Raw genomic sequence first — 12,826 nt, forward strand, 5'->3', positions numbered from 1 at the left:
AGTCAACCGTATTTGCAGATTGTTATTTCTTTTTACCATGAAAAAAACTACTACAAATAATAAGTGGGAAACCTGGAGAAATATAAAAACAGTAATAAATGTAGATCAGTTCCAGTTTTAAGCACTGTCAATTAGCTAACCTTATCCCTATTAGAAACCCCTACAACAGCCCCCTTAAGAAATGATAGCTGTTAATAATGCTGCTTACAGGCATAGCCAAGAACCTTTAGCAGCTGCATATGTGGACTGGGAAGCTGATGATCAAGGGGAGGAGAGGTAAACATACTTTGTAAAGAGATTGTACTTGGGAAAGGTTGTAAGGAGATTAAGCACCGTATACTTTGAGGCATAAATGTTCCTTGATGAAATGTAAGTGGGCTACACATAAAGCAGCACATCAAGCATGTTTCTGCTGAGATCAGCTATGTGTGTGGGTGCTTTAAAACCCAGAATACTGACTCTAATGGGATTAAAATGTGAAAGTCATATTAAAGTCATGAAGCTACATTTTAAAACAAATCTCAAAAGCCACTGTATTGACATTTGAGGAGAAACAGACGCTTCTTGCAGTTCAATCTTTAAAATTTTTGCAGGAGCATTTCCCCTGTGATTTTATTTTTATAGAATGAAAGATAATTACAGTGTAGCAGTGGATATGAAATATTGCAGTACTGTCTTATCTAAGTTTTTATTAAAACAATGTGTGACTATGGACACTGCAACACCAGCACAGGTGGCAGAATTGTTACTCGTTTTAACAACTAAAGGGTCTGTGCAGGAATGCAGCAAGCGTGGGTGTTGTTTGTCAATAAGGTAATGTCAATTGTAAAATCTCTACTGCTAAAAGAGTTTTCTGTGCAGTTCTTATCACTCTTGCTGAGGACATCAACTGCCAGCAGTATAAACCCTCTTAAAATCAGCATGGAAATGTGTTATGAACTCCCACTCAAGCAGGAACCATGGGAATAGCCAGAAAGAAAGTATCGTTTCAAATCTGTTTTAATTTTTGACCACAGTATACAAGAGAAGTGTATGGACTATTAAAAGAGCTTTCAAATTAGGTTACTATAGCAACACGACATTAAACCAGTTCTTAAAAGACGAGACTTTAATATTAAACACAATAGTATGAATGTAAATAAATGACTGCTATACTGAACTAGGACAATTTAATCTTATTTCTGTCTTAATAGGAAAAAAATATATGATGTGTTTAAACACAGATGCCAGTAATCTGACCAGTTAAATAACTCTGCTCTCATGGCTAAGAAAACATTAAAACTCAGTGAAGAAAATATCTTACAAATAATATAATTAGTCAACACTGTTATATTGTACTATTGTCCTAAAAATGAAAACAAAATATCAGGAAAATTATCAAATGGTAGAATAAATGTACATATATGTGTTTGCCACAACCAGATGGTTTTTAGAAGGCAGCGCATGACAAATTATAAATGGTAATTTATAATGTGTAAAATAATGGGGACACCCAGCTGTGAGAAAATTGGTGTGAAATTGAAAGTCAGAAATACATCTGTCTACCAGCAGAAGATGCATCATTCATTCCTTTGATACTAACTTCTAGCAATTTTTTAGCAATGCACGACAAACAATAACATTTTTATATTATGTAAAATTCAGAACTGTTCATTGGCATATCCATATTCATTTGTGCCGGATTGCACCGGATCCTAGATCTGGTATCTATTTATCTGACAGATGAGAGCTAAACAGTTTTCAAATGATTAAGAAAAAAAGAAAAAAAAAACACAAGAAAACAACATTTTAGTTTTGTTGCAAAAAAAGAACTACAGTATGTACTGCATACCTAACATCTACAATAAGCGAAAACTGTTCCTATTCCATGAATTGGATGACAAAAGTATACCGTAATGATATATTTTAGGATGCAACGTTTTGGATGCAAGTAAGGTGACTCGTTTTTTTTCCACCCCAAACGGCAGCACCAAAAAACTACAGTTCTTAACAACAACAGTGTTGTCACTCCTGTTCATCAGATTAGTCGTACCGTCACTGACATTGTTCGAACTAGAAGTAGAAGTATGTTAAAACATGGCCAGGCAAAGGTCAACATGCAGACCAACACCAACAATACAGCATGAAAGCCTGATTCCCAAACAGATAAGAACTTGAAGCATATTGGAGCTACTCTAAATCAAGGTTACTACATTAGGTCTATAAACAAAAATGCTATCCCTTTTCGTTAACTATAAGATTCAGTACCTTTCCGTTTACAATTTATCCCTGGGCATATGAATGAAAGGCACACAATTGAAAGGTTTACAGAAATGAAAGGGATGTTTTTAAATTAATATTTTTGGATTGTGTATTTGAAGTTGTTCAACGGCAGTACCCTTATAGTTTTTTTTTTGTTTGTTTGTTTTTTTTTTACTTGGCACTGAAATGTAGCATTTCATGTTTTGCAAAGCATATACAGTCCAAGTGGAAAAGTTGCTGAGAAACTGAAATCGCCAGGTGGGATGCAGCCCTTGGGTCTAACTTGGAGGAACACAACATAACACCAGTACAATGAAGAAAATGCTGACAGTGATGTTCAATTCTGTGCACAACCACTAGACATACTATTAATAGCTGTAGCCTGACTTTTCACTCTACGCTCCCTCACAGTGAGATTGCAACACAAGACCACATGCAAAGCTGGGCTCTGAAAGCTCAGAATAAATCTGAAAGAAATACACTATTAATGAAGAAAGTACTTCACAGAAATGTATGTATGGTAAAAGAAAAACTAAAATGATTCAAACAAAAATCGACACTTTGGTGAATATATAATATCAGAGAAGGTGCTTCCATTATCATAGAGATTGTGTTATAATGCCAGGTCTAGGTTTAACACCAGATAGTTCATTCAGTCCAGGCATAATGAATTAGGACTACATTATAGGATTTTAATCAACCAAGAGCAGTGGGGAATTGAATTTGATATTGAGCTGGCTTATACTGTAAATGATTGTAGTTGTGCAGAGTTGAAGCTGCTTGTATTTTTGCATATTGTTTAACTGTGTCGTATAATAGGGCCTTTTTAATAAAACTTTAATGCACAGCTTTTTTTTTACTCAACTTTATTAAATGTATCTATGTAAGAAAGTATTTAGTAAATCATAGGTTAAAGTCCAAAATATTGCTTTACACTGTATTTTAAACCCTAATATCTTAATGAAAATAAAAATGTTTTTGAAGATGATACTGTACAAATGGCATCATTTTGTTTTATGTTACTTGTATGATCATACTGTTTACTGTAAACCTTCATAAATAAACCATGTCTTTATTATTATTTTAAAGCTCAGGTTTCAGGTTTCCTGTTAATCTGCGGTTTGGTCTCATTAGTTATGAATCACACAAACCCCCAGGCCTTTATTGCTGTCTGGTTCCCTAATGTATTAATACACTATTATCTTCTACAGCGCAGATACAGTCTATAACAACTTCCATGACTTTTTCAAAAACACTTTACAAAGTAACAACTGAAAATCAGAATTTAACTGCAAATCATCTTTAGTAAGTAATATACAATATGACCAGCCCCAATAATAACTTTAAACAATCCTGTAAATGTTTTCTGTTGCAGCAAATATAATCCCCCCATCATCCTGTATATTTGCATAAGTGTATTTTGTCAAAACATCTAATGGTTTTAGTTCAGGCAATCTTAACACTCACCAGGATATAAGCATGTTACATTATACAAAAATAAAAACTAATACAAAATGGTGAGAAGCACAGTATATGATGATATTTTTTCAATTTATACTTGGTATTTTAGTTTGCTACATACAGAAATATATAATGTAATGTAATTTTTAATGTAAAAATGTAAGACTATAATGCAAACGATATAACAAGTACTGGGAAGTGTTTTATTTTAAAATGCTAGAGGATAGGTTTAATGTTAATGAAAATAAGATTCATGTGTTCCAGAAATGATTCCACAATGATAATGCTATTTAAAGTGTTAATGCAAGGTGTTTCCAACATGAATCATTTTATTTGAAAAGTATATACATAATATGCTACTCTATATTATAATTTAACTTAGTCACACTTTATTTTAAAGACCTTTTTTATGGTGTTTGCTTGATCATTCATAGCTGGCCTAGTATATATTATTAACTAACAGTTAACAGAAAGTAAATACTGTACATTAACATGTTTATTAGCTGTTTGTTAACAGTTAAAAAACAAAAATAACAACCCTTAAAATAAAGCATGACCTTTAACTTAATATAATATATAATCACAGACTGCACTTCCCCTTTTTCCCAACATACTTGGCTAATTTTGGGTTGGAATCACTTTTTCTAATATAAACCAGAAAACAATTAACAATTTGAAACGTTGTACCACATTAGAGAATAAGTCTAGAGCTTGATAAATGGTTTGCTTTTATTAAAAAACATGATTTCAAGTGCATGATTCATTAAAGGAAAGAAAATCATATGTATATCACATATTCTACAAACAATAGGAACTTCAGTAAAAGAATGAATGCAATAGATATGCAGCTATTGGCTTTGGGGTATAGATACATCAATGCAACATAAGCTTTACTGGCTTAATGAGGTAATTTTTTAGCAGATTTTTTGTGGAGCTATCTGAAGTCATAACTGTTCTGTTGATTGATTTTGTTGGTCAATCGCTGTCATTATGTGGCTGGTCCCTAGAAGCAGAAATGATCATTGATTAAGGGTTCACAGAAGCTTTTAAACTTGTGCACTTTTTAAATATATTTATTGAGTATGTGACTTAACTATAACAGCCCAGGAACAGTCCAGATGTCCCATATCAGAGAAAATGCAAGACATCCTGATACATTATAGATCCCCAGTACATTTCAGATTGTGGTGCACGACCTTAGAAAGATTTCTGCAGAAGGGGGGAAATAGGAAAGGTCAGATTGAACAGCGGAGATACATGGAACAGGATATTCTCCTTGCTGGCAGGCTATGTACATCTAGATCTAACTGTGAATCCTGTCAGAAGGCGATATGAGATGGTGGCAAACAAGACTAGACAACCACAAAGTGTCACAGGGGGAACTGTAGCACTGCACTGCATTTATTTCTTTGCATGGCCGCCACTCCTCCCCATATTTAGGATACGATAAACCCCTGCTGAATAACAGAACAACAAAATGGATGGCATCATTCAGTTGTGCTCATAATTTTTTCCAACAATAACACTATAAAGTGGCTAACTGACAAGTTGTAGCTCATTTTTACACCATTCATATCTTCTATCCCATGCAAACTTGGCAAAAGATTAAAAAAAAAAAATCATAAGAAAAACTCATTATATATATATATATATATATATATATATATATATATATATATATATATATATATATATATATATATATATATATATATATAGCACAAATAGCATTTCACAAATGTATCCTTCATTACACTAGATCACCTATTGTTTCATTAACAACCCGATTTTGCAAAATCTAAATATCGACAGTAAACCACACCTTGACATCTGTCAACCGTGGAACAAAAACAGCAAATAATTCCTACTTCACACAAATTAAGGCAACAGTATAAAATAACAAAGGACTGGAAGCATTTAACGCTGAAACTCCATCTTGATCTGATGGAAGGAAAAACTGTCTGAAAAAAAGTGATGTTTATTCTTAAACAACTCACTCTCCTAATCAATCCACAAAAGTTATATTGTTTTATTGAGCACCAGTTTAACCTAAATAATATCAGATCTAAGCAAATACAACAACATGCATATGAATATATAATAAACAGGCAAAAGCGTGCATTCAAATATTTACTATGCTTGGTTACAAGGAAACTGCCAGATCTCAGTATATAAGCATGATAAGCCCATCAATTCACATTTGTGAGAGTAATTCATTCAGAAAGAGTACAAACAAAGTTGCTTTCATAGAATAGAGATAGCAATGTCTTGTGTTACGAGGTTGATTGACCAAGCTTAAACACAGATGGACTTGACAGAGTCTTCACATCTGTTGTGAAACCTATATTATTTGCAAATATCAAGTTTATTTTTCAGAAGCTGGGGGCCCATGAAAGACGGACTTTTAAAATGAGGGCTGACCACCTGCCAACCACTTCACTTATCGATTCAATAAGGGTGGTAGCTGGCACTGGCCTCTATCTAATTAATAAAATACAAAAGCTATAGAAAAAGTAAATACAAAGAGAGTTCCTAATAAAACCACATTTTATTTGACATTTGTTGATTGGCTATTCAATCTTATAGGCTATACAGGGTACTAGTAAAGTTAACATCTGCCCCAAAGGACTAATGTTATAGATAACTTCAATAATTCCAAGTAAGTGAAAATAAATGGTGCCTCCTGCTATGCTGTGCTCCTTAAGCAAGATATTTTGAAAAGTCACATGAGAATATGTGCATACATGACGGGATGATTAATAATAAGTGAAATGGTAAATAGCTGCCATATAGACAATTCAATTATATATATATATATATATATATATATATATATATATATATATATATATATATATATATAATATATATGAAACCGAAACTAATTATAATTAGGGTTTCTGATTTTCAGTTTTAACTGATAAAACACCCCAGAGACAAAAAAATGAAATCGGTGGATCGCTAATAAATACCAGAAAACACCAGAAAAACTCTGGAAATGGTTATTCAATTCATGTTGACTTTACCATGTTCCCATTAAAAAATAAAACCTACTACAAAAATAATAATAAATCCCAGTGCTGCTGGGAAATGTCCCACCTTCTTGACTTGTATCTATCATTGATTTGTTCTGAATTACTTTAAACCCGCCCCAACTATTGAGTGGCAGCACATTCCTACATTTCTATTGGAGACTTCGCTTGAGAGATTTAAAACGAGATTACAATCAGGACGGAGGCTTGTTAGCGGGATTTAAAGTTATATTACAGTTAAGATACAGAGGATTTAAAACAGAATTGTGGCAAAATGTAAAAAAATGCCTCCACATAAAAACCCCAGAAGAATGTGCTCGTGACCATAGGGATTTCGTTGTGGAAGATAGCAGAGGAAAGGAGGTACAACTTAAGTGTGCAAGTACTGTCGCGTTACTATTTTTCATATTTTGACAGAAGAAAAAAACGCTCAAGCATATCAGAAAGTAACCAAAAACACTAATTTCATACAGTACATAAAAAACAAAAGCCCTGAAAAAAACGATGTATATACAACTTGAAAAATAGCTAAAAATAAGTACCAAAAAATACAATTAATAAAACCAGATAAACAGAAGCCCTAATTATGAACTATACAGAACATTGCTCAATGGCCACATGAGACAAATAGTACGAAGATGTTAAACTTCCATATTTAAATGACATTGACCAAATCATTTAGCTCAGCTTTCTGCACCATTCTTGTTTTAAATCAATATGTTTTATTAATCAAGGAAATGGGTCTCTACAAGCAATATTATAAACCAGAATTGTTATTTATGGATTTGTTACATGTGCTGTGCCATGCTTATGATGTTTACGGTGATGCTTATGCACTAAACTGTTAATTCAGAATGGCTCAAGAGTATAAACCCTGAAAAAATAATGTGTTTGAGTAGCTGAATAAATGTATACATAATAGAATTTACTCAGCTCCTTTGCATTCAGTTTTTAGTGAATACAAAAAACTGTTGCTAATAAAACCTGTATAGTCTACTGACATCACACCAAAAGACAACTGCTGCCTGTCAAGGTATGTTATCTCACATAAGTTGTTCTGTTGTGTGTTAATCTTAAAATGGTAACACACCAATCTATCAAAAAATGCAACAGAACAAACTGCTGCAAAAAAATCAGTTAAGTGCTAGCACATATACCAATTCCAATAACAAAAAAGAGACATGAAAACAAATAGCAGGCACAATAACACAATCCCTGCTTTACAGTTAGACTAATTTAATGAAAATGGATGATTTTTTTGTTTATTTTATTTTATTTTTTTAAATTAGTGCTGGGACTGCTGATCAAATTCTCATTCCTTTGCTTGCACTGTTTTGATGTCATTACATAATAAAACTGTACTTTATATATTGTTTCTGCAGTACCTGTTACAATTACTGTAAAGGTGCTCTGTACCTGTTACAATATTTAATACACCAAATTCCTAAGAAAGCAATGTGTTTAATAAAATGATTGTGTATGTGAGAATAAAACCATAAGTGGAAACAGGAATAATAACATACATACTGTAGTAGATTTTCACTTCATTATGCAAACAAGTATTCCTGTATTTTTATATAATAATTACATTCTAGGAAGATGCAGTATCAAGTTTTAAAGCAGCTTTCATGGAATATATATGTAATTTGGAAAATGTGTGCTACGCATTCGACTTTTCAGACCTTGATGCAGTATATAAACACTACATGCAGATATACAATTGTAGCTACAGGATCAGCATCATTAAGACTCACTGGACTTGAAAATGACTGCTTCAAAGTGATTTAGAAGCCCTCCTACTGTATTATGAGGTTTTGTTTTTTTTTTTTCCAGAGGAAGTTCACAGCTGTATTTTTCATAATATATTGCAGGCACAAGCAAAGCCATAAAACATATTAATTGGCTTATCTAACATTATGCTCCACAAATGATTTATTCAGAATTACATAAAAACAAAAATCTTCTTTATATATGGATCACTACAGTTTGCATACCATCGCATTTGGGGCAACCCTAAAGTATTACTCAATAATAATTTGTCATATAGTTTGCACCATACATTACAATGAAGCACAAGCATCAGCATTCAACCAATATACAGATTAGTGAACCTCCTTTATCTGCAGAATACTAGATAGTGTGGTTAGGCAAAAAAATAAAAAAAATATGATAAAATCAAAAAAAATATGAATGAATATGCTAGGAATATAATGACACTGTACAGAGCTTCCATAGGCATCACTGTTACAGTAAATCATGTATTTCTCGCCCCTTACCTCTCCCTTGCATCCTCCTCCAAAGGGTATTCAGTAGTTGAATTTACATCCTCTTTGCCATTTTTGGAATCTTCCTTCCCGGTATTCTCTTGCAAGCTGATTTTGGACAGCCCATCATTCACCTGCAAGTGTTCTGTAATGTTCTGCTGGTTCCGTGATTGATTATCAGGTCTTGCACAGACTGGTGTTGGGGCCAGGGTTGGCGCCAGTATGCTGTGCACGGGACTGCTGCTCTTGCGAAGTCCGCTCCTGTCCCGGGAGTGACTCTTTAACCGGTTTTGAACTGGCGTGCCCCTATGCTCGAAACCTTCCTGCTGGATGTAGCCTCCATTACCTGCTGAGCCTTGCGAGGAATGGCTAAACCACCTCCAGCGAAGCCTCAAGATCTGTTTCACATCAAACTCTTTCTTCCCTGACACCGACATGTTTGTGAAGGCAACAGAAAAGGGGAAAAAAGGCAAAAAGCCTTTTTAACCAGCAATAAAAGAACAATTCCTTTTCTTCAGTTGCCTCAGCTCTCAATACTCTCTTCCTGTGTTTCTCCACACATCTATATACAAACACATTCAGTCCTGTTTGAGCTGTGCACAGTTTTTTCTCTTCACGGATGCTGTGCTGCTGCTAACTGATTAGGTGGGGGACCATACCGACAGGATGATGAGGTCAGACCTTAAAACAAGTAAATCAGCTTAGAAAAGGAAGGCGACAACCAGCAACACTCTCCCCCAGCAGCTGGGTCTTCGTCTCTCTCTCTCTCTCTCTCTCTCTCTCTCTCTCTCTCTCTCTCTCTCTCTCTCTCTCTCTCTCTCTCTCTATCACACACACACAGATTGACTAATGCAGTCCCCAAGTGTCCAAGCCTGCAACTCACAAAGCAGGAAAAATGAACCCATATGCTTGTTTCCTGGGAGAAACTGTGACAGACAGCAATTTGATGAACCTCCAAGGAAGGATAGATATATTGTTTGAGATGATTTTTTTCAAATTACACAATTTAACACTGTGAATCCCTTCATTTTCGTTCTAAGGAATTGAGTTTTTCTAGAAATAATAAGCGGCATTCAGTAAAATAAAGCCCCTCACAAGTTAGTTAATAATTGTCCTGTTATGCTTTAGCTTAAAGGATCATGTTTGTGTAAACTGTAGTGTTTCAAAACTAATATACATTAACAACAATCAGAGACTAGAGAAGACGTGCACCCAATTTGAGCGCACAATTTTGTGCCCTATACAGTAACCTTCACATGCAGTATTTTCAGGGAACCATAAAACTGGTGCATTTTTTTTCCCCACTCTTATCTCAACAATAAATAAACACTTACTGAAACGAATGGCTTTGCAGCTTCATGGTAGAGCTTAGAGCGAAGCATTTTCATGAGTTGTACAATAAAAGAAAACAGCAAGAAAACACAAAAGGCAGCTATAGGTGGATCCTGCAAATTGCAGGTCAATTAAGCTGCCTTGTAATGTGATTAAACTGGGGATGAGGCTGTTATAATTTACTGAAGCTTCATTGATCAAACACTCTCCATGGGTGATATACAATGTGACTTGCCCCAGTCCCTTTACTTGCAAAGCTGAAACATAAATAAAGCAGGCCTTTCACTCTTGTGATGGGCATGCATTAATACAGAGCCCGCAGACATGTTTTCCACAAGGTTTGTACATTTGACATGCTAATTCCAGGGAAATGAACAGTGTAAGCTAAATCAGTAGCCTCAATGATATTCTTCAGTGGCCAAGGGAACAGAGGCAAAGGCTGCCCAGTAGGACAGTGTCAAACGTAATGATAATACTCCAATAATACTGTGTGTGAAAACAGCAATATTATACAGAGATAAAGAGATAAAGATGTAAAGAGATAGGAACCCATGCAGGGAATCCTACTCTCTCTGAATCAGAATGTCATAATTTATTTTAATGGGGGGGGTGTCATCGCTAGTTCTGTGTAACCAGCTAAATACATGTCATACAATAGTTAAACTAGACCAACAGAATAATACATAACATATAATTAATTACTGTAGTCACTAGTTGTCCTGAAATTTAAATTTTTGCTGTATATTGTCGACTTTCATCACCTTTGGGAAATGCATTGTTGACAAGAAACCCATTTATTACTTCTCGGTCTTAAACATGAACACAGGTGCATGGTAAGTGAAAATACATTAACTGTGTTTACTACTGTAGGTTGCATAAATACACACACAACATTAAACATTAGATGAGAAGCCGGATATTTATTTATTTATTTTCTCTGCTTACTGGTGGTGCGCATACACATTTTAACATGACTACTATACAAACTACTGCACACAAAAGTACCATTATATAATGGTTTTATATACACACTTTCATATTTTGGGGATGTATTACATTTGTAAAGCAGCTTTCACAACTGTCTAGATTGGATAGGAGATAATGAGATTTCAAAACTGCATTTTTTGTCAGCATTTGAGTCACTGCAGTTTGCATCTATTGAAAATTTGGATGGAATTAGAAGAATGATAAACAAAGTTACAAATCCATGAACTACTGTTTCCAGCGTGGACATGCCCATGCATTACAGACATTCTGAGTCTAGCAACACTTAAATATTTCTTATCTTAGTAGCAAATGAAATGTAAATTGCATCAAGAGTAATATACACAACCGAGTCTGAGTTATTTAGCAATGGGAATCCAAAAGCATACCCATGTAAGAATTTGGCTGCAAGAAATTTGATGCCAGGAAATGTGTCATACATCACTATGTGGACAGTAGCACTATCTTTCTGAAAAGACAAATACAATCCTAAGCATAAAAATTCAAGTAAACTCTGGAGATTTGACAAACAAGCAGCAATATGTAAATACAAAATTCAACCATGCAGATTAGAAAATGATATACCCAAGAGTAGCAGGCTGGTCTATTATCGAAATATGAGTCAAATAAGCCAGAACTGTGTGAATTTAATGAAGAGTTATACACTGCAATGCAATCTAAGCATATGATTTAGGATTTTTTTTTTTTTTTTTATCACAAAAGTGCAGTCTTTGAAAAACTAAATGGGAGGTCAGTAAAGAAAGACTGAGTGGACAGAGACACTAACAACTTCCAAATACCCTTGATTACGAAGGATTCAGTCAGTAGAAGAAGGTCCTCAGCAAGTTTAATCTCAATTGGACAAGTCTCTCTCTCTCTCTCTCTCTTTCATTCCTATATATATATATAGTGTAACAGGCAGTGTTTATTTGATAAACTGCCAGTACAGATTGTGTTCCCCATCAGTGAGATGGGATGAACTTAAAAGCTCTACAACCACAAATGCAGACAAGTCCAGCTCTTATGTATAGTGGTTATGATGCTCGCTTGTGGTGTGTGAGATTGTCGATTCATGCCCAGCCCTACCTTGTTGCACAGGTTTCTCTAGATACAGTATATGCAAAACATCAAAGTGTGATATGGCATACGGACAGACTCCCAACTTCACTATATACCCCAGTGGGAACATGCATCCTCAGAAGGTGATAATAAACTTTTAGGGCACAACACATACTGATCGTCCATCCAGTCAAAAATATGCTTAGATAATTTTACAGTCAATGTACCCTTTATTATTCTTTTAAATGTATTTCTAACAAATGGGCCACTGGCAATGAATACATTTGCTTAATACTTCATGTTATTTAAAGATGGTATATCACTGAATAGGGTAAGACTGCTTTACAGAGTTATAGTAAAGAAAAACTGTAACACAAGATTTACACTAGTACTGAGCAAACTTGTGATTGGTGTAAGCAGACTCCCGCATCCCTTAACCATATGTACTGGTCT

The 12,826-nt window shown here is 34.5% G+C and overlaps 1 protein-coding gene across 2 annotated transcripts in view; it reads right to left on the reverse strand.

Annotated features, from left to right (window-relative positions):
* Nucleotides 1–12,826, reverse strand: part of klhl4 (kelch-like family member 4) — a 94,305-nt gene that overhangs the window by 41,285 nt on the left and 40,194 nt on the right. The window contains exon 1 of one of the 2 annotated variants that reach the window (XM_041220513.1): nt 9,011–9,740. The exons of the other annotated variant lie outside the window; for it this stretch is intronic. Coding sequence (XP_041076447.1) covers nt 9,011–9,435 — 425 coding nt within the window. The 5' untranslated portion in view covers nt 9,436–9,740. Of the gene's footprint in view, nt 1–9,010; nt 9,741–12,826 lie in introns of those variants that run through there. 2 annotated transcript variants of the gene reach the window in all.

This window comes from Polyodon spathula, chromosome 20 (assembly GCF_017654505.1).
Source record: "Polyodon spathula isolate WHYD16114869_AA chromosome 20, ASM1765450v1, whole genome shotgun sequence".
Taxonomy (NCBI): Eukaryota; Metazoa; Chordata; class Actinopteri; order Acipenseriformes; family Polyodontidae; genus Polyodon; species Polyodon spathula.